The sequence below is a fragment of the Tachysurus fulvidraco genome, chromosome 1, assembly GCF_022655615.1.
Source record: "Tachysurus fulvidraco isolate hzauxx_2018 chromosome 1, HZAU_PFXX_2.0, whole genome shotgun sequence".
NCBI lineage: Eukaryota > Metazoa > Chordata > Actinopteri > Siluriformes > Bagridae > Tachysurus > Tachysurus fulvidraco.
The window spans coordinates 18,525,797-18,548,296 of NC_062518.1; the positions used below are offsets into that span (position 1 = coordinate 18,525,797).

The window sequence follows — 22,500 nt, forward strand, 5'->3', positions numbered from 1 at the left end:
TATACATTTTAAATAATTTAAAATCTGGCAACCCGAATTTATCTATGTTTATAGTTTATTTGTTTTCAGTTCTTTTTATTATTTAATAGTGATTTAAATGGTAATAATTTAAACTAAAATTTAAAAAATGTAAACTAAAAAAAACTTATAAAACTATAATTGTTTTAAATAAATGAATAAAAAAATATATATAAATATATGAGTATGAGTAAATATATGAGAGGAAAAAAGATCTTTATTCACCCTTTTTTTTTCTTCCTTTAAATGATGTTTAGGTGAAATAAGAGTGTATTTGGGGCCGTGTGTGTTTTTATGGTGGTGGTGCTTGTTTGCTGTAGCTCTGAAGATCAGCAGGGAGTCTCTCACTTCAGCCATGTGGCACTTCAGTCAGCACTCTTACTTTAGTCTGACTTAGATTCATAAAGTAACTGAAATGTTAGTCATGAACTGTAAACGTTCACATGTACGTCTAGAACCGGACTGAAAGATAAACCCACTTCTTTCCAGGTATCCTATAAAAATGTTTAGTCTGTGCATGAGTGAAGTTTTTTAAATGCTTCTTGTCACCCTCCAGGATGCGGGGAGTCGAGGCAGGATGGACGTGTGCGGCGTGGTAGGATGGGATTAAACTGACGCTCCTCTGGATGTGGACTGCAGGGAGGTGAAACCATGGCGACAGGTCGGAGGAACGACGAGGACGAGGCGAGTTACCGCGCCAACACCCCCCTGTGTGAGGTAATTCATTTACTACTGAACTGTGTCACTTTATCTCACTTATCCCCGCGAGCGACGGAGCAAGACACGGACGTGTGCTTTAACCACGTGGCGAAGGAAAAATCGAATATTTTAATATATAATTTAATATTTGTGCTCTGGACTCGTTAGAGCGTCACGTTACGTTATTTATACAGAATATCAAAGGATTCTGTTTTTGTAGCTGTTCTATAAATCACTCAACAGGTAAAATATCTGCTGACTCTCCTTTCTAACCTTCTCTTCATTCTGATGGTATGATCTCAGAGTACAAGACGTGGTGACGCTTGTAGGAGAACCCTGAGGTTCTACCAGTGCCATGTGGCCTGGGCTGCTGAGCGAGCGCTTGAGTGTCAGTGTGACGCAGAGTGATATTTGAGTCAGGTATGATCGCCATGGTAACGGTCATCGAAGAGGTTGTTCTGGTTGCTGCTGTGTTTTTCCGAACCTTTGGCACAGGTTCGAGTACCTCAGGGCAGAACAGAGGGTTGACTTACTCAGTGTAATCTGTGTTCACGTGGGATTAGTCATACGTCGGATGAGCCATAGACGCGCGTTGGCATACGTTTTGTTATATAAAGTTAATAAAAGTTTTACAGTTGATCCGGTGCCTAGAATTTATTGGAAATTCCTTCGGAAGCTGCAGGAGGAAATTCACACACACACACACACACACACACACACACACACACACACACACACACACACACACACACACACTCTTGCTGCAGGAGGAAATTCCCCAGATATCGTTTACGTGCAGACGGTCCGAGCGAACAGGATGAATCATGTTGAGATTCCCGTCAGCTCTCGGTAGCGCTGTGAGTTTTGCCGAATGATGATGTCATCAAAAAGTGCCACACAGCCACGGAGAGACTTGTTGTTTCACTCTTATACTAGAACTGAATGTAGTCATGGGTAGAAAAAACTCCATCATTCCTCTGATCTCAGATGGAAATCCCAGAGCTGATGAGCACAGTCACTTTGCCCGCCCTCTCACACCTCACACACACGCGCGCACACACACACACACCTCTCTCACACACACACACACACACCTCTCTCACACACACACACACACACCTCTCACACACACACACACCTCTCACACACACCTCTCACACACACACACACCTCTCACACACACCTCTCACACACACACACACCTCTCACACACACACACACACGCACACACACCTCTCACACACACACACACACACACACACACCTCTCACACACACACATGCCTCTCACACACACACACACACACATGCCTCTCACACACACACACACACACACACATGCCTCTCACACACACACACACACACATGCCTCTCACACACACACACACACACACGCCTCTCACACACACACACACACACACGCCTCTCACACACCCCTCACAAACACATACCCCTCACACACACACACCCCTCACACACACACACACCCCTCACACACACACACCCCTCACACACACACACCTCTCACACACACACACCTCTCACACACACATACCCCTCACACACACACACACTTAAAATATTTTTAATAAAAACAAAAAATCACTGAAAAGGAGGATAAATTGAACGTCTCTACAACACGTCTGATGTTTTATCTCAATGTTTATTAGACCGGAATAAATGGCTTTGATGTTTTCCAGGAGTGAGAGATTTCAAGTTTGTTCCTTATCTGTAATAACAGTGCCATATTACACCAGGACTTTATTACACAGTCTGACTTATTATTATTATTATTATTATTATTATTATTATTATTGTGGTGATTGTTGTTATTGGTCAGTTTGGTCGAAATGCTCTGGTTTGTGTGTCGTGACTTGGAGGTGAGTGACTGCCTTCATCAGGGGTTTACGGTCATCTGTGTGTATCAGTGTTCCAGAGTGTTAGAGCTTCTTTTTCAGAGAGAGAGAGTGTGATGGAGATGAAAAGAGTTTCTCATTAGATAGAACGATGGGATGAGTGAAGAGGAAGGAGGTTGGAATCTGGAGGTTTGAACGCAGCTATGAAGGGAAACAGCGGTTACTGTGTTTCTGAGTTCTGTTCATCAGCTCGAGACTCTGCTGTCATCTGAGCCTGAGGAATTCTTTCAGCTTTGCATCTTATTATTTATTCATTTTTTTGTTCTGTTTTCCGTACACCGCTTCCCCGACCTGCTGACTAGAGGCAGCACACACACACACACACACACATTTACACAACAGTTTAACAAAAGCCACTTAATCCTCTTAACCCTCAGCTGAACTTTATAAACTTTGAGAAAGGACCTGAAGGAGCTCGGCTTCTCCACTCTGCACCGATTCCTGCAGTCTCACACAGTTATTTTTGTCCGGAGCAGGAAAGTTGGTGTAACAAGAAAAACACAGGTCACTGTCCATATTTCCGGATTCCTGTAACAGACCGTTAACATCCTCGCAGCGTCTGTGTCTCTGTTAGAACTGTGTTTGTTTGTTTGTTTATTCATTTTTGTTTTTATTACAATAAGCAAGAGTTACACAAGTGTTTTATCTGGAAAGGAGAATGCTGGAACTCAAACACACACAGAGGCACACACACTCGCACACACACAGAGACACACACAGATAGGCGTGCCCACCCACAGACAGGCGCGCACAGCCGCCCACGGGCGGGCGCGCACAGACGCCCACGGGCGGGCGCGCACAGACGCCCACGGGCGGGCGCGCACAGACGCCCACGGGCGGGCGCGCACAGACGCACACACACGGACGGACGCACACACACGGACGGACACACACGGACGGACGCACACACACGGACGGACACACAGACAGGCACGCGCGCGCACAGACACACACAGACAGAGCGACACAGACAGAGCGACACAGACACACACACAGACGGACACAGACAGACGGACCCAGACAGGCACACGCACACGCACAGACAGGCACACGCACAGACAGGCACACGCACAGACAGGCACACGCACAGACAGGCACACGCACAGACAGGCACACGCACAGACAGGCACACGCACAGACAGGCGCACGCACAGACAGGCGCACGCACAGACAGGCGCACGCACAGACAGGCGCACGCACAGACAGGCGCACGCACAGACAGGCACACGCACAGACAGGCGCACGCACAGACAGGCACACGCACAGACAGGCGCGCGCACAGACAGGCGCGCGCACAGACAGGCGCGCGCACAGACAGGCGCGCGCACAGACAGGCGCGCGCACAGACAGGCGCGCGCACAGACAGGCGCGCGCACAGACAGGCGCGCGCACAGACAGGCGCGCGCACAGACAGGCGCGCGCACAGACAGGCGCGCGCACAGACAGGCGCGCGCACAGACAGGCGCGCGCACAGACAGGCGCGCGCACAGACAGGCGCGCGCACAGACAGGCGCGCGCACAGACAGGCGCGCGCACGCACGCACACACAGACAGGCGCACGCACGCACGCACACACAGACAGGCGCACGCACGCACGCACACACAGACAGGCGCACGCACGCACGCACACACAGACAGGCGCACGCACGCACGCACACACAGACAGGCGCACGCACGCACGCACACACAGACAGGCGCACGCACGCACGCACACACAGACAGGCGCACGCACGCACGCACACAGACAGGCGCACACACGCACGCACACACAGACAGGCGCACACACGCACGCACACACAGACAGGCGCACACACGCACGCACACACAGACAGGCGCACACACGCACGCACACAGACAGGCGCACACACGCACGCACACAGACAGGCGCACACAGACACGGAGGATTATTTCTTCCTTCCTTCATCATGAATTCCTCCTAAACATTTTGTGTGCGCGTGCGTGCGTGTGCGTGCGTGTGTGCGTGCGTGTGTGTGTGTGCGTGTGTGCGTGTGTGTGTGTGTGTGTGTGTGTAAAACACCGAGCTTTACAGATGCTCTTTTGATTGAGGCTGTGTTTTATATGCTGACGTTTGTTTAGAGGAAACTGGAGTATGGAGGAGTGTCTCAGCTTTCACACGTGACTAACGGCTGTGTACACTGATGAGGTGTGAGGCTAGAAATACTCTGGAAACACGCTGCCGTGTGTGTGTGTGTGTGTGTGTGAGAGAGAGAGACATTACTCCTGAGTCACACATGAATCGTGACATCGTGAGACTGATTTCTCAGACAAACCCCTCTGTGTCACAGGCGTGAGAACCTGGGAATTTTTAGACACGGTTTTGTAAACGTTGTTAAGAAACCGAGCTCTTCGGTGTCACTCGGCCGTTCCGGCGCAATGCCGACTTTTCCCTCGTCTGTGATGCTCACTTAAGTCCTGCTTTACATCCTGATACGTCACTGCGCTGTGATTGGTCAGACTGTTGGTTAACTTTCTGTAGCCGCACACGTTTTTGTAGCAGCAGCTGAAGAGTCAGGAAGGAGTCAGTGAGTGTGTTTAGTGAATCACTTTAGCAAATCTGACTCTACTGTAATTGTTTTAACCAATCAGTGTTTCTGCTTGTGTTGGTGTTTCCCTGTTTAAGGACATGTGTGAGCAGAAGGAGTCTCCTGTGTCCGTGTTCCAGTCGGAGGACGAGGCGTTGTTGTGGCCCGGGCTGAAGACCGTACGGTTACGGCGCACAGCGATGGGCTTTGGTTTCACCCTGCGGCACTTTATTGTGTACCCGCCTGAGTCTGCTGTACATTCCACTTACAAGGTACACTAGCTGAACGAAAGATATATTAGAGACTAAAGATGATAACGAGAGCAAGAGTAGATAATTGATTCCTCTCTTTATATTCACCCACAAACTAATCATTCTATTATATATCCTTCTCTCTTCTATATCGCTCTAACACTCTCTCTCTTTTCTCTCTCTCTCTCTCTCTCTCTCATTCTCTCTCTCTCCCTCTCTCTCTCTCTCTCTCTCACTTTCTCTCTCTCTCTCTCTCTCTCTCTCTCCCTCCCCCCCTCTTCCATCACACACACACTCTCTCTCTCTCTCTCTCTCTCTCTCTCTCTCTCCACACCAACCACGACTAGTCTACATCAGATTGAAGTCATTGTAGTTTCACCTGCCGATTTTATTTCAAGAAATAAGTGATCGAATCAGAGTCGAAGTAAATCTCTTCTCTCCGCTCTGCGTTCTGATTGGTCAGATCACGTTCTGCGTTCTGATTGGTCAGAGCACACGCGTCAGATACGTTACGCTCTCTTTCTTTTTTTTTTTTTTTTTATTAAATGCAGTAAGAGGAATAAAATGTGTGAGACTTTGCTGCAGAATAAACAGTCAGAGTTGATTATTTTACTTTTACATCACAGCGCAGAGCGAGTGACGGTGTGACGTTTACCGTCTGTGTGTGTGTGTGTGTGTGCGTGTGTGTGTGTGTGTGAGTGAGAATCTGTCTTCTGTTCTCTCGCATTACTCTTCCTCTGGGTTTTTCCGTGTGTGTGTAGTGTAGTGTGTGTGTGTAGTGTGTGTGTGGTGTGTAGTGTAGTGTGACTAAATGCACCAAGTTTAATCAGAGTTTATAAAGACAAGATACTTCTTTGTCTCTCTCTCTGTTAAAGTGAGCGAGCAGAACTGAGTACAGTGTGAGAAATAAAGTGAGCCGGAGTGACGCCGTGTCTCTAATCTGTCTCTTCTGTTTGCAGGACGAAGACGGGGACCATCGAGGTAAGAGACAGTAAACTCTCACGCATTCAGCATTCATTCACTTAGCTTTTTATCTGGCAGCTTTGTAATAAAGAAAATATCCAATAAATAACAAATGTTTTAAATTATGCTATTTTTTTAAAATGCTAACTTTTATTTTTTTATTTATAAATATTTTTATTAATTGTTTTATTGAATTAAATATTGTTGCAATTTTATTGTTATTAATTTGAAAAGTGTTTTATTTGATTGTGGTGATTTTGTGTTTGTCGTCACTTCAAAACGTTCACACAAATATTGTTCTGGGTTATTAATATTCTTTTATCAGGTGTTTGTTTTATTCCACTTTACTTAAATATAATTATAATGTAACTAACACTAACACTAGTCTGTCCTGATGATTACTGTGTAATGTTCAGTGTCACTAACACTAACACTAGTCTGTCCTGATGATTACTGTGTAATGTTCAGTGTCACTAACACTAACACTGGTCTGTCCTGATGATTACTGTGTAATGTTCAGTGTCACTAACACTTACACTAGTCTGTCCTGATGATTACTGTGTAATGTTCAGTGTCACTAACACTAGTCTGTCCTGATGATTACTGTGTAATGTTCAGTGTCACTAACACTAACACTGGTCTGTCCTGATGATTACTGTGTAATGTTCAGTGTCACTAACACTTACACTAGTCTGTCCTGATGATTACTGTGTAATGTTCAGTGTCACTAACACTAGTCTGTCCTGATGATTACTGTGTAATGTTCAGTGTCACTAACACTTACACTAGTCTGTCCTGATGATTACTGTGTAATGTTCAGTGTCACTAACACTAACACTGGTCTGTCCTGATGATTACTGTGTAATGTTCAGTGTCACTAACACTTGCACTAGTCTGTCCTGATGATTACTGTGTAATGTTCAGTGTCACTAACACTAACACTGGTCTGTCCTGATGATTACTGTGTAATGTTCAGTGTCACTAACACTAGTCTGTCCTGATGATTACTGTGTAATGTTCAGTGTCACTAACACTAACACTAGTCTGTCCTGATGATTACTGTGTAATGTTCAGTGTCACTAACACTAACACTGGTCTGTCCTGATGATTACTGTGTAATGTTCAGTGTCACTAACACTAGTCTGTCCTGATGATTACTGTGTAATGTTCAGTGTCACTAACACTAACACTGGTCTGTCCTGATGATTACTGTGTAATGTTCAGTGTCACTAACACTAGTCTGTCCTGATGATTACTGTGTAATGTTCAGTGTCACTAACACTAACACTGGTCTGTCCTGATGATTACTGTGTAATGTTCAGTGTCACTAACACTAACACTGGTCTGTCCTGATGATTACTGTGTAATGTTCAGTGTCACTAACACTAACACTAGTCTGTTCTGATGATTACTGTGTAATGTTCAGTGTCACTAACACTAGTCTGTCCTGATGATTACTGTGTAATGTTCAGTGTCACTAACACTAGTCTGTCCTGATGATTACTGTGTAATGTTCAGTGTCACTAACACTAACACTAGTCTGTCCTGATGATTACTGTGTAATGTTCAGTGTCACTAACACTTACACTAGTCTGTTCTGATGATTACTGTGTAATGTTCAGTGTCACTAACACTAACACTGGTCTGTCCTGATGATTACTGTGTAATGTTCAGTGTCACTAACACTAACACTAGTCTGTCCTGATGATTACTGTGTAATGTTCAGTGTCACTAACACTAACACTGGTCTGTCCTGATGATTACTGTGTAATGTTCAGTGTCACTAACACTAACACTGGTCTGTCCTGATGATTACTGTGTAATGTTCAGTGTCACTAACACTAACACTAGTCTGTTCTGATGATTACTGTGTAATGTTCAGTGTCACTAACACTAGTCTGTCCTGATGATTACTGTGTAATGTTCAGTGTCACTAACACTAGTCTGTCCTGATGATTACTGTGTAATGTTCAGTGTCACTAACACTAGTCTGTCCTGATGATTACTGTGTAATGTTCAGTGTCACTAACACTTACACTAGTCTGTTCTGATGATTACTGTGTAATGTTCAGTGTCACTAACACTAACACTGGTCTGTCCTGATGATTACTGTGTAATGTTCAGTGTCACTAACACTAACACTAGTCTGTCCTGATGATTACTGTGTAATGTTCAGTGTCACTAACACTAACACTGGTCTGTCCTGATGATTACTGTGTAATGTTCAGTGTCACTAACACTTACACTAGTCTGTTCTGATGATTACTGTGTAATGTTCAGTGTCACTAACACTAGTCTGTCCTGATGATTACTGTGTAATGTTCAGTGTCACTAACACTAGTCTGTCCTGATGATTACTGTGTAATGTTCAGTGTCACTAACACTAACACTGGTCTGTCCTGATGATTACTGTGTAATGTTCAGTGTCACTAACACTAACACTAGTCTGTCCTGATGATTACTGTGTAATGTTCAGTGTCACTAACACTTACACTAGTCTGTTCTGATGATTACTGTGTAATGTTCAGTGTCACTAACACTAGTCTGTCCTGATGATTACTGTGTAATGTTCAGTGTCACTAACACTAACACTGGTCTGTCCTGATGATTACTGTGTAATGTTCAGTGTCACTAACACTTACACTAGTCTGTTCTGATGATTACTGTGTAATGTTCAGTGTCACTAACACTAACACTAGTCTGTTCTGATGATTACTGTGTAATGTTCAGTGTCACTAACACTAACACTGGTCTGTCCTGATGATTACTGTGTAATGTTCAGTGTCACTAACACTTACACTAGTCTGTCCTGATGATTACTGTGTAATGTTCAGTGTCACTAACACTTACACTGGTCTGTTCTGATGATTACTGTGTAATGTTCAGTGTCACTAACACTAACACTAGTCTGTTCTGATGATTACTGTGTAATATGTAAATCAGCCCTGTACAAAAACATGACCTCGTTCCCGCTCGCCTCAGGAAGTGTGAGCAGAAATTACTTTCTCTGGTGTCCTTCAGTGCTGCAGGGGGGAAAACCGTCCAGGCTGTTTTATTGTTCATCTCTCTCTCTCTCTCTCTCTCTCTCTCTCTCTCTCTCTCTCTGTCTGTGTCTGTCTGTCTCTGTCTCTCTCTCTGTCTGTCTGTCTCTCTCTCTCTGTCTGTTTCTCTCTGTCTTTGTCTGTCTGTCTCACTCTTTCTCTTCACTCTCTCTCTGTCTCTCTTGTGCTACCTCTCTTTGACTGTCTCTCTCTCTCTCTCTCTCTCTCTGTGTGTCTGTCTCTCTCTGTCTTTCTTGTGCTCTCTCTCTCTCTCTCTCTCTCTCTCTCTCTCTCTCTCTCTCTCTCTCTGTGTCTCTCCCTCTCTTGTGCTCTCTCTCCCTCTCTTTCTGTCTGTCTCTGTCTGTCTGTCTGTCTCTCTCTCTCTCTCTGTGTGTGAGAGATTTGTGGAGTTGTACACCGTGGCCTTATGGGTAATACAGCGACACCCCCTGCTGGACATCACACAGCACTGGTGTTAGATGATGAACATTAACGGGTTGAAAAGTCTAATAGAGAATGACTGAAGGTACCGGTGTGAAGATCAGGATGTTATGTTGTGTGTGTGTGATCAGGACGATCCCGGAGCAGACTGGAGCCCATGGACACCATCTTTGTGAAGCAGGTTAAAGAGGGAGGGCCTGCACATGGAGCCGGACTCTGCACGGGTGCCTTTACTTTTGTTTCCTAGTTAAAAATCCTGGTGTGTTTTTATATGAACTTAAAAAGAGGTGCTTATTGTTTCCTGTTTGTCTGTAGGAGATCGGATAGTGAAGGTGAATGGAGAGAGCATCATTGGGAAAACGTACTCACAGGTGATCGCAGTGATCCAGAACAGGTAAACAACTTGTGTACAAACACGTGTATAAATACAGACATGTTCGTTCATTCATTCTTATTTATGCTTTATTTTGTTTCCAGTGACACCTTTCTGGAGCTGAGCGTGATGCCCAGGGATGAAGACATCTTACAGCTGGTAAAATTCCTCTTACATTGTGCACTCAGGCCACGCCCCCTTCACTCAGTCGAACACAGGGGCCACACCCCCTTTGCTCAGTCGCACAAATGGGCCTCACCCCCTTTGCTCAGTCGCACACATGGGCCACGCCCCCCTTGCTCAGTCGCACGAATGGGCCACGCCCCCTTGCTCAGTCGCACACAGGGGCCACGCCCCCTTTGCTCAGTCGCACACAGCGGCCACGCCCCCTTTGCTCAGTCGCCCACAGGGGCCACACCCCCTTTGCTCATCGCACACAGGGGCCCCCTTCACTCTGACGAACACGGGCCACGCCCACTTCACTCAGTCGAACACATGGGCCACGCCCCCTCCGCTCAGTCGCACACAGGGGCCACGCCCCCTCCGCTCAGTCGCACACAGGGGCCACGCCCTCTCCGCTCAGTCGCACACAGGGGCCACGCCCCCTCCGCTCAGTCGCACACAGGGGCCACGCCCCCTCCGCTCAGTCGCACACAGGGGCCACGCCCCCTCCGCTCAGTCGCACACAGGGGCCACGCCCCCTCCGCTCAGTCGCACACAGGGGCCACGCCCCCTTCACTGACATGTGTTCTGGCCCTATTGTTAATACTAACACCAGGTCATGATGATAAATAAGTCATGTTATATTTGTGGGTACAGAATGAGATGCAACTCGCCAGGTCTGTTTTATTTCTACTCAGTTTTTTAGCTTATTTAGCTTGTTTTTAGCTGACCTGTTTTAGCTCCCCCCCTCCCCCATCTCCCTGACTAATGTCTGTTTCTGGGCCTTCTAACCAGGCCACAGCTACACCGAAACATTGCTGGAGCTTCAACTGCTGTCCCAAATAGATCACATGACAGACATAGCAGTTTTTATCCCCAGTCATTATTCCCTTCTTTGGCTTTGCTCTCACTGAGTGAACGATTAAAGCCCAGAACGTGTAACATCTTTATTTTCTCTCAGTTTTCTCTCATTTTATTTGACAGAGGATGTGAACACATGGCAGTTTGCCCTTTTCCACATACACAACCTCATGGACACATTTCATTTCCCAGTGTTGCTCTGATTGACATGGGAGAGACATTAAGCTCCTCCCACCCAGAGATTCGTTACAGGACGAGGGTTTTATTTTGTCCTGCTTCTCTGTAGCATCCCAGGTAATATAGGAGCTACGAGGCTTTATGGCTCTTCCTGCAGAGCACAAGAGAAAGACATTAAACGAGTGAACGAGAGTGAGTACGGACATTAACTCTCTTTAGACTGAACCGCTGAATCCGGGACAGTGAAGTAGGACCTCGCTGCTCTAATTAACCATCTACATTCAGGAAGAAACTGTCCTGAGAGACTTGTTGGACCTCTCAATAGAATGTGGACCGTGTTGGTTTGTGCATGTTAACTGTACAGATCTGCGTTCTGAGCACTCACGGCTTCTTAACACACGATTTGTTGCTGTACGTCGATCTCTCTCCTCCTGTAACAGGAAGTCGGCGTGACATAGCAACAGACAATACCGTATCTTTGTCCAATGTTTTTAAAATATAAAGACGTAATCCTTATACAGCAAGTCACACCCCTAGGGGTGGAGCTTATCAGGTTCTTCGCTATTACCGCGAGAACAACAAAATATTTTATTTTTTATTTTATTTTTATCACACTATTGTCGTTCTTTGAGCGAACGCTAGACTAATTTTTTTAATCTGTTACCATAGAAACGGCGACTCATCAGATGGAGTTCATCTAAATTTGAAGCTGTCGGTAAATTAAACAGCAGATTTTGATTTGAGGATGTGAGACGAACATTTTTACACCGTGAGTTGCTTAGAAGCACAAACGGCATACATTTCTCCTCCTCCCTTTTACCCTAGTCTCTGTCGCACAGCTGTTTGCCGTGTGTGTGTGTTAGAGAGACAGAGAGAGAGAGGAATGGAGGGAAGCATTTGGCTGTGTAATAAGACAATGATGTGGCCTGTCCAGACGGGGTGTTTTCTTCTTGAAATCGGAGAGAACGACTGTGGAGACACGATTAAACACACACACACACACACACACACACGTTAAATTCTCATGCTCTAACTGGCTATAAATTTATATATTTATAAATTCATGAAAATAACATAAGATAACAGATGCCAGGCATTGTAGAAGCTACTGGATCTGTACAGCTGACTGCTGTGTATTGTGGATAGAGTAGTCGAGTAGGGGGGTGTGTGTGTGGGAGGGAGGGAGAGAGAGAGAGAGGGAGGGAGGGAGGGAGGGAGAGAGAGAGGGAGAGTGTGGAAGGCAGGGGAGGAGGTGGAGAGCTCTGCCATCTGAACAGAATGTATAATCAAGCCTCTGTCATGTGAACGGTCGCAGCTCTCGGAGGGTGTGTGTGTGTGTGTGTGTGAGAGAGAGAGAAAGACTGTGTGTGTTGGCGGCTAAAAAAATGGAGCGAGCGGTAGGAGATGGACAACCGTTTGCCGCTTGGATCATGATACGGCGAGCGCGAGCAGGTGGCATTGCCTTATTTTTAGCGTCTCGTACGATGTTACGTAACGACTTCAATACGCCTCTTTTAAAATTTCTCCTCTTTCTTTTTCTGTTTTTTTTTTCTTTCTTTTCTTCCCCTCTTCATTTTCATGATGCCATCTAATGGCTGCAGCTTTCACGGGAGATCGCTCGTGTGGTAAGCTCCAGAACCCTGCGTGTCGTCGTGGTAGCATGATCCGTCATCATCCCAGATGTGGTGCATGTACAGCTGGTTTGATAAGCGTGCCGATCGCTCGTAGAGTGCATGCACCTGTTTGAGTTCCAGCCGGCGTGTTTACAATGCCTCGCCCTATTTAATTCATCATCGTCGTCCAAGTCTTTTTCCCCGATGAAGAACTTTGACCTCTGGAACTCGGCAAGGGAGGGGCAAAGTTCTCCACCAATGAGAGTCCGGCTCTGGGTAATCAGACTCTACAGGTATGTCAGGTGAAAGTCCGCTGCTCGTGTCTGCTCTCGTCTTGTCCTGACTCGCAGTCATTTCTAGCTCAAAGATTAATCAGAAGCCGTGTTGGACTCACGTCTAACACGGTAGAGTCTCAGAGACTATGATTACAGAGGTCAGATTTAGCGCGGTGTGTAACGGCGGCAACCGTTCACCCCTGGCCTCTGTTTCTCTACGGACACGTCTGGTGACCCAACAGGTGGGTTCGGGATTTAAAACAACACAGAAACGATAGTTAATGTGGCTAATGTTTAGCTTTGGCATGCTGATTTGTGAGATTTGGATGTTAGTGGTTTCAGCATGTGGATCGTCATTAAAGGGAAGTGGCTACCTGTTTGTTCACCAAGATGAGATTAGATAACACGCGTTCAGTGCTTTTTTGTGTCTGTGTTTTTTTTTTCTTTTCTTTTTAACCCTTTTTTCACCTGTTACTAAATATTGATTTGCGTGTAGTTCAGAATGTCGATGCTCTCGTAGATCAGGACTTCTGACCAGACTCCCACACAAGCGCTACATCACCCTCATATCCTCATTATAAAGGTAGCTGCAGCACCATTTATGCAAATCTTTATCTGACACCGGTTTCTCTTTCTTAGGCGTACTCGCAGGATGCTTACCTTAAAGGTCATGATGCCTACAGCGGAAACGCTCGCCACATCCCGAAGCCACCTCCCGTATGTTACCCTCGAGTAGACTGTAAACCTCTCGGGATGGCTGAGGCCACAGAAATCGGCACAGGCGGGCTGCAATCGGATTTGGGATATCGCATGGAGATTCCGGTACCACCTTCGCCTCCGCCGAGGATCCCGAAGACGCAAACGGCAGTGTGTGTGTGCAATGAAAGTGTTCGGACGGTGGTGGTGCCGGCGGATGTCCACGCGGCTCACATGGTTCCCACCGTCCCCGATCCTATGCTGATGAGAACGAGGTCATATCTCCACCCACGCAACCCTGACATGTATTCTCCAGGTTACCATGGAGATTCATATGCTGTTCCACCGCCTCGTTATCACCCATCTTCTTCATCCGTATCTCCGGCTTCCCATCAGAATATCGACTGGCGCACATATCAGACTTACAGGGAATACATCGACCACAAAGGCCTCCACACGTACAGTCGGACGATTCAGGAGCGCTTGGACAGTTTACGCGCTGCTGCTTCTGCTTCTCAGACGTCTTCAAATTTTGCGCAAAAATCTGCTTGGGGCAATAAAGTCCGACGCAGGAGTACGTCCCATGACCGGTCCTATCAAGGACCCCCTATGCTTCCGCCTCGCAGTGCCTCCCAGGACCGGATGACAGGGGTGGAAAGAGTGTCCAGAGCACAAGACTGGCCTCCTCGGAGTGTCTCCTCAGACGGGATCATTCGGAACGCTCGTTTTCATTCCACGGACTACATCGAGCACAGGGAAATGGCTCCTTGGCCTGTCGAGCGGAGAGGTTACGGCAGGACAGAGCAAGGGCCATGTCCTAATCGGCAGCCCGCTCCCCAGAGACCAGGGATGTATCAGAATTCTTACGGAAACAGCGTCCGTGGTAGGTCTGGGCCACATCAGCTGAGCTGTAGAACGGACATCCCGCCTCCTGTCGGAATTTCACGTGTCAGCAAAAGTCAGTCCAAGGAGGTGCAGTCATGTAAAGACCAAAGACTTTTCAGTAATTATGTTACAGTTTCGGTGGATAGCCAGCAGTCCAGGACTCGTGCAGAGACGATGCAAAGCACAGAACCGGTTAAAGAATCCTCGGTGAATCAAAGGTCAACCTCCTGCTCCGTACCTACGCCTCAGAGGCACACTCGGGGGGCAAGGATCCACCCGCGGGATCTCAAGGGAATACCGGTGAACGGGTGCAGTCCTGTGGAAGGTGTGGTGATGCGAGAAAAAACAGCAGGGAAAATTGCGCCGCTACGCCATCCTTCCTACATTCAGGCGCAGGAGCATCAGGGCTCCCTGTTTAGCTCTGCTAACCTGAACGAATCGCTCGACTCCATCCCCTTCATCGGTAAGTGCCGCCGACTGTCACCATAGCAACAATCTCAGGAAGTGTGTGTGTAAAAATAATTGAATGGATCGAGTCAATAATTGGGAAAGGCCGAGTTAGAGAGTTTGTAAAAATATTTTATTTTTGAAATTATTGTTTTTTAAATGTGACAAATAGTTTTAACAATCGAGGTCAAATGAAGTTTTACAGTCGTTTCGCACACACAGCAGTTAGCGGACCTACGGTGAGGTGACGGTGTTGCTGTTATTCTCATAAGAGAGTATTTCTGTGGATCTGTCTGACTAGACCTTCCGTACCCTGATCATGCAATGTAAGGCTTTGCCACGATTGCTTTGGGACACAAAGGTTTTATACGTAGTATCCGCCGCACACGTTCCTGTCAGTCAGCTGCTGCCATGGAAACCACAACGTGTCACAGCATGCGCGTTAATCTCGAAGAACCCCGCGCTGCTCCGAGCGGCGGTGAGTTTTTCCGGCTCACTCTTTTAGACTTTGGTTAAACTCATCATCTGGCGGTAATTGATTGGATTTATTAATACGCAGAAAGCAGCGCTCTAACGAGTTCATTACGTTCTCTTGTTTATAAATCGATAGGCACTCTGCTCCCTGATGGCTCTCGCTGCATTACATTACAGACCGCATCGATTTCTTTCTACGTTCAGCTTTTAATCATTAGGTAAACGACGGGCCAGAGGAAAGAGCTCGCACGTGCAAATCCCAGAGCACGGAATCCTGTGTACGTTACCGCCGTGACAGACGATATAAAATGTACGTGATGTAATGTGTATATCTAAGAGGAAACCTGTTGGGTCAGATGGATTAATCAGATTTGTGAGAATCGTCCAATCCCGAACCGGTGTCGTGGATCAGATGTCCTATTCTTACGTATGTTCGCTTATCAGGTAAATAATAAAAGGACACAGATTCAGATTCGTGTCACGTTCTGTAAATAAATCTAAAAATACTCATCTGTAAATGTGACAATGACGAAATGTTAAGATTTGCAGCAGCATATTATTTCTTACCTGCTGTAAGTTTCTTAACTTTCTTTTTTGCGTTGCCAAAATAAAAAAGTGTTTTCCTGCTCTTCTCTACCCAAAACCGCTTCCGTCTTTCTGTGATTTCTAACAAAAATGAAAGTTTAAAGTGACCTCGAGGTTAGAAAGCGCAGCAAAAAAAGTGATTTATTATTTTTTTTTTACACCAGCAGGGGGCACTGATGAGCGCCGCTGTCTTTTCACACCTCGCTCCTCTCCGGCCGCGACTGGAACTGGGGCATGGCGTTTAATTTTAGCCGCCGAAGCCCCACAGCGCAGAGCGGCTTTGTACTCTGGGCTTTTTTAGACTCGGGACCTCAAAAGTTTTTTAGCTCTCAGAAAAACAGGACACGGAAAAAACCACGGCGGATCGAACCGTCCTGAATTTCAGAAAAGTCTCACTGTGGACTTCAAATCGAGCCTGAAAGTCCACAACTGATGTTTAAACAACAAATACTTCTATAACACACACACGCACACACACACGAGTTGCGATCGGATTTTAAACTAGCGAATTAAACCGGTATTAAATTAAAGGTGTTCAGTTTTACTCGGTTCGTCTCCTGGGTTTGATCCGAGCTCAATCAGAGCAATGTGACCACAAGAGTTATTTACTTATTTATTGTTCTTGACAGTTTCACGTCTTTAGGTCCAAAGTGACTAATCTGGTGAAGAGTGTAGGCGTCTGTACAAAATGTAGCCATCTGTCCAGCACTCAGCATTTAGTACTGACTATAATAATCACATTAATACACAATAACAGCATTGAGGATAAGGACAAATACATGCAGATTCTGTCTCTCTCTCTGTCTCTCTCTGTCTGTCTCTGTCTGTTTCTCCGTCTCTCTCTCTGTCTGTCTCTCTGTCTGTCTCTCTCTCTGTCTCTCTCTCACACACACACACAAACACACACACGCTGTGTATTTCTTTTACAGTGTGATTTTAACATTATGTAATTTTGTTCGTGTTGTTCCCAGACGAGCCGGCGAGCCCGAGCGTGGATCAGGACGGCAGTAACATCTCCGCTTCGGCTGTGATCTCCGCGGCTCAGAGTGCGGCGGCCAACTCTCACGGCTCCGACACGCCCAGCCCTCACATGCGCAGGCAGCTGTCCCACGACCAGGGTGAGAGACACGCCCCTGTCCCTCTGTTTACTACTGTATAAACAGGACACTGTTCACGATTTCACTGTGTGTGTGTGTGTGCGTGTGTGTGCGTCTGCAGAATCGCTCCGGAGTGCCATCCTAGAACAGAGTGGAAGTAAATCAGAACGCTCCAAATCGTACGATGAAGGTTTGGACACTTACAGGGAGGAGGGACGACGGTAAGGCGTTGTTCTGTCTGTGCGAGGTGTTTAGATTATATCATTACTGGTGGTGAAGTTTAAAGGCTCCTCTAATGCTCTCATCTCTGCAGGCGTTCCAGTAAACCCAGTCTGAAGGTGTTCAGGAAGGTGAGGTGTTCCTTACACGTTGTTTTTGTTTAATTACCGTACACCGGTCACCATGGAAACTCCTGATCTTATTATTTTTAAGTAGAACTCATCTTCAGCCGCCTGCAATAATATTTAGCACAGGATCTGTGACGTAATTAGTAACGGCGACGGTTGTGAAACTAGCCTCGTCACGCCAGGTGATCCGTTTATTTTGAAATCGCAGGCTCTGGACGGTCATAAGTCGTCGGACGAGTCCGGCTCCAGGAGGGACTCTAGCTCGGACATCTTCACGGATTTCTTTAAGGAGGGTTGGCTGCATTTCCGACAGCTCAGCGTGGATAAGAACAAAGTAAGCCTGGAGCATGTTATTTATAAGCGTGATGGTCTCGCGCTAACGTCATGCTAACATTATGCTCTTGTGTAGCGTGTGGGCGGAGGAATACGGGCGTGGAAGCAGATGTACGCGGTGTTGCGAGGCCACTCCGTCTTCCTTTATAAGGACAGAAAGGAGGCTCACGTACACTCGCAGCTCGACGAAGATCCGCAGCAGGTGAGCATCAAAGCCTGCCTCATCGACATCTCCTACAGCGAGACCAAGCGCAAAAACGTCTTCCGGCTCACCACGTCCGACTGCGAGTACCTGTTCCAGGCCGAGAGTCGTGACGACATGCTGTCATGGATACGAGCCATTCAGGAGAACAGCAACCTGGATGACCAGGTGTGTGTGTGTGTGTGTGTGTGTGTGTGTGTGTATCGCTTCATGATTCTGACTGACCGGCTTACACTGAGTGTTTTATTCCTCTTAAACACAGCACTTATGTCAGTTTGATTATTATCTCAAACATCTTATTAATCCTGGCTTCTGATTGGCCAGGAGGTGTTGGTTCATCTCCTGTAGTTGTTCTAATATGTTCTTGTTTTTATAGCGACCTCTCGTTCGCACGGACTCGTACGGGGGATGTACTGTTTTTTCATCTCTGGGGTTTTTACTGTAACTCAGATTGAGATTAATTTTTACTCGAACAGTTTCTCTCTTACATAATAATCTGTGTGAAGTGTTTGCTGAAGGAGGCGTTTCAGTGTTTGGTCTGTTGTTGTGACGCCTACTTCATGGTGGTGGTTCTGTTATTCTCCTTATCTCAGAGGTGTGTGTGGTACACGTGAGGAAAGTGAAACACATGCTCACTCTGCTTTCTGGTACAGGATGCTGGTGTAACGAGCACCGACCTGATCAACAAGAAGATTAAAGAGTACATCTCCATGAGGTGAGGCTTGTTAGTGGTGAAGGTGACACAGCTGAAGGAGCTGGAGAAGGGACGAGTCATCTCAGTATTATTATATACAGCTGTGTGTGTGTGCGTGTGTGCATGTGTGTTGCAGTGCTACTACTAGTAAGACGGAACCTTCACCCAAAGCTCTGCGACAGTCTCTGAGCATTAAACACACCCTGCTGGGGGTGACAGGAGGCAGGAGTCAGAGCACACACTCTCCCAGGACCGAGCAGGAGAGGAGCAGTAAAGGTGACATGACTTCGTATAAAAACGATTTGTGTTTCTCACTTTTTATTTTAAACTAATATAAAACTTTTGTGTCACAGACGACTCCAGTCCACCGCGTGACAAAGCTGCCTGGAAGAGAGGAATCCCAGGGCTGAAGAAGAAGCCACAGGAGAAGAAGCCCACAGCTGGTGTGATGTTCGGAGTGAGACTGGACAACTGTCCTCCTGCACACGACAACAGGGTAAGGACAATACACACAGACACACACTGACACAAACTCACACTGACACAAAACTGCCACTGACACACACTCACACTGCCACAAAACTGCCACTGACACACACTCACACTGACACACACTGCCACTGACGCACACTGACACAAAACTGCCACTGACACACTCACACTGACACAAAACTGCCACTGACACACACTGCCACTGACGCACACTGCCACAAAACTGCCACTGACACACACTCACACTGACACACACTGCCACTGACGCACACTGACACAAAACTGCCACTGACACACACTCACACTGACACAAAACTGCCACTGCCACACACTGCCACTGCCACACACTGCCACTGACACACACTGCCACTGCCACACACTGCCACTGACACACACTGCCACTGCCACACACTGACGCACACTGCCACTGACGCACACTGCCACACACTGCCACTGACGCACACTGACACACACTGCCACTGACACACACTGCCACTGACACACACTGCCACTGACACACACTGCCACTGACACACACTGCCACTGACACACACTGACACACACTGCCACTGACACACACTGCCACTGACACACACTGCCACTGACACACACTGACACACACTGCCACTGACACACACTGCCACTGACACACACTGACACACACTGCCACTGACACACACTGCCACTGACACACACTGCCACTGACACACACTGCCACTGACACACACTGACACACACTGCCACTGACACACACTGCCACTGACACACACTGCCACACACTGCCACACACTGCCACTGACACACACTGCCACACACTGCCACTGACACACTGCCACACACTGCCACTGACACACACTGCCACTGACACACACTGCCACTGCCACACACTGCCACTGACACACACTGACACACACTGACACACACTGACACACACTGCCACTGACACACACTGCCACTGACACACACTGCCACTGACACACACTGCCACACACTGCCACTGACACACACTGCCACTGACACACACTGCCACTGACACACACTGCCACTGACACACACTGACACACACTGACACACACTGACACAGACACACACTGCCACTGCCGCACACTGACACACACTGCCGCACACTGACACACACTGACGCACACTGCCACACACTGATGCACACTGCCACACACTGATGCACACTGCCACACACTGACGCACACTGCCACACACTGACGCACACTGCCACTGACACACACTGCCACTGACACACACTGCCACACACTGCCACACACTGCCATTGACACACACTGCCACTGACACACACTGACACACACTGCCACTGACACACACTGCCACTGACACACACTGCCACTGACACACACTGCCACTGACACACACTGACGCACACTGCCACACACTGACGCACACTGACGCACACTGCCACACACTGACGCACACTGCCACTGACACACACTGACACTGCCACACACTGCCACACACTGCCACTGACACACACTGCCACTGACACACACTGCCACTGACACACACTGACGCACACTGCCACTGACGCACACTGCCACACACTGCCACTGACGCACACTGACACACACTGCCACTGACACACACTGCCACTGACACACACTGCCACTGACACACACTGCCACTGACACACACTGACACACACTGCCACTGACACACACTGCCACTGACACACACTGCCACTGACACACACTGCCACTGACACACACTGCCACACACTGCCACTGACACACACTGCCACTGACACACACTGCCACTGACACACACTGCCATTGACACACACTGCCACTGACACACACTGCCACTGACACACACTGACACACACTGACACTGACACACACTGCCACTGACACACACTGCCACTGACACACACTGCCACTGACACACACTGCCACTGACACACACTGCCACTGACACACACTGCCACTGACACACACTGACGCACACTGCCACACACTGACGCACACTGACGCACACTGACGCACACTGACGCACACTGCCACTGACACACACTGCCACTGACACACACTGACACACACTGCCACTGACACACACTGCTACTGACACACACTGACACACACTGCTACTGACACACACTGACACACACTGCCACACTCACACTGACATACACTGCCACTGACACACACTGCTACTGACACACACTGACACACACTGCTACTGACACACACTGACACACACTGCCACACTCACACTGACACACACTGCCACTGCCACACACTGCCACTGACACACTGACTGACACAAAACTGACTGTGACTGACACACACTGACTGACGTACACTGACACAAAACTGACTGACACTGACACACACTCACACTGATACATACTGACACTGATACTGACTGACACTGATACTGACACAAAACCGACTGACTCAAAACTGACTGACACTGACACACACTGACTGACACACACTGACACACACTGACTGACACACACTGACACTGATACATACTGACACACAACAGAAGATCATTAAAGCTGATAAGTGTATCTACAATCAGCAATAAAGCGGCCCAAGCACTTTCTGGGCCTAACCCTTGGTCACAATGCTTTCAGGTCTTAACTGTCACCATCAGTGTGTTAAAAAGTAGGTTTTGTGTTTTATGCAAATGAGCTTGTCTTCCTAATGAATGATGCTAACCTGTTTTTATACTTATTTTGTCAGTGTGCTATAAAGATTTCTGCCGTTTGTGTGTAGTTTGTTCCTCTGATAGTGGAGGTGTGCTGTAAGCTGGTGGAGGAGAGAGGGTTAGAGTACACGGGGATCTACAGAGTCCCCGGGAACAACGCAGCCATCTCCAGCATGCAAGAGGAGCTGGACACCAAGGGGATGACTGACGTGGACCTGCTCGATGATGTGAGTG

The 22,500-nt window shown here is 47.5% G+C and overlaps 1 protein-coding gene across 6 annotated transcripts in view; it reads left to right on the forward strand.

Moving 5' to 3' along the window:
• The window catches only part of arhgap21b (Rho GTPase activating protein 21b), a 36,354-nt gene that overhangs the window by 667 nt on the left and 13,187 nt on the right, over window positions 1-22,500 (forward strand). For 2 of the 6 annotated variants that reach the window (XM_047811794.1, XM_047811797.1), the window contains exons 2-17: window positions 575-735; window positions 5,274-5,447; window positions 6,386-6,407; window positions 10,003-10,095; window positions 10,187-10,265; window positions 10,349-10,403; window positions 13,972-15,376; window positions 17,391-17,537; window positions 17,638-17,737; window positions 17,830-17,866; window positions 18,072-18,197; window positions 18,273-18,566; window positions 19,052-19,113; window positions 19,229-19,368; window positions 19,446-19,588; window positions 22,335-22,493. In XM_047811794.1, coding sequence (XP_047667750.1) covers window positions 670-735; window positions 5,274-5,447; window positions 6,386-6,407; window positions 10,003-10,095; window positions 10,187-10,265; window positions 10,349-10,403; window positions 13,972-15,376; window positions 17,391-17,537; window positions 17,638-17,737; window positions 17,830-17,866; window positions 18,072-18,197; window positions 18,273-18,566; window positions 19,052-19,113; window positions 19,229-19,368; window positions 19,446-19,588; window positions 22,335-22,493 — 3,102 coding nt within the window. In that variant the 5' untranslated portion in view covers window positions 575-669. Of the gene's footprint in view, window positions 1-574; window positions 736-5,273; window positions 5,448-6,385; window positions 6,408-10,002; window positions 10,096-10,186; window positions 10,266-10,348; window positions 10,404-12,692; window positions 12,897-13,031; window positions 13,351-13,409; window positions 13,575-13,971; window positions 15,377-17,390; window positions 17,538-17,637; window positions 17,738-17,829; window positions 17,867-18,071; window positions 18,198-18,272; window positions 18,567-19,051; window positions 19,114-19,228; window positions 19,369-19,445; window positions 19,589-22,334; window positions 22,494-22,500 lie in introns of those variants that run through there. The other 4 variants (XM_047811808.1, XM_047811812.1, XM_047811810.1 and 1 more) reach the window with 4 other exon arrangements.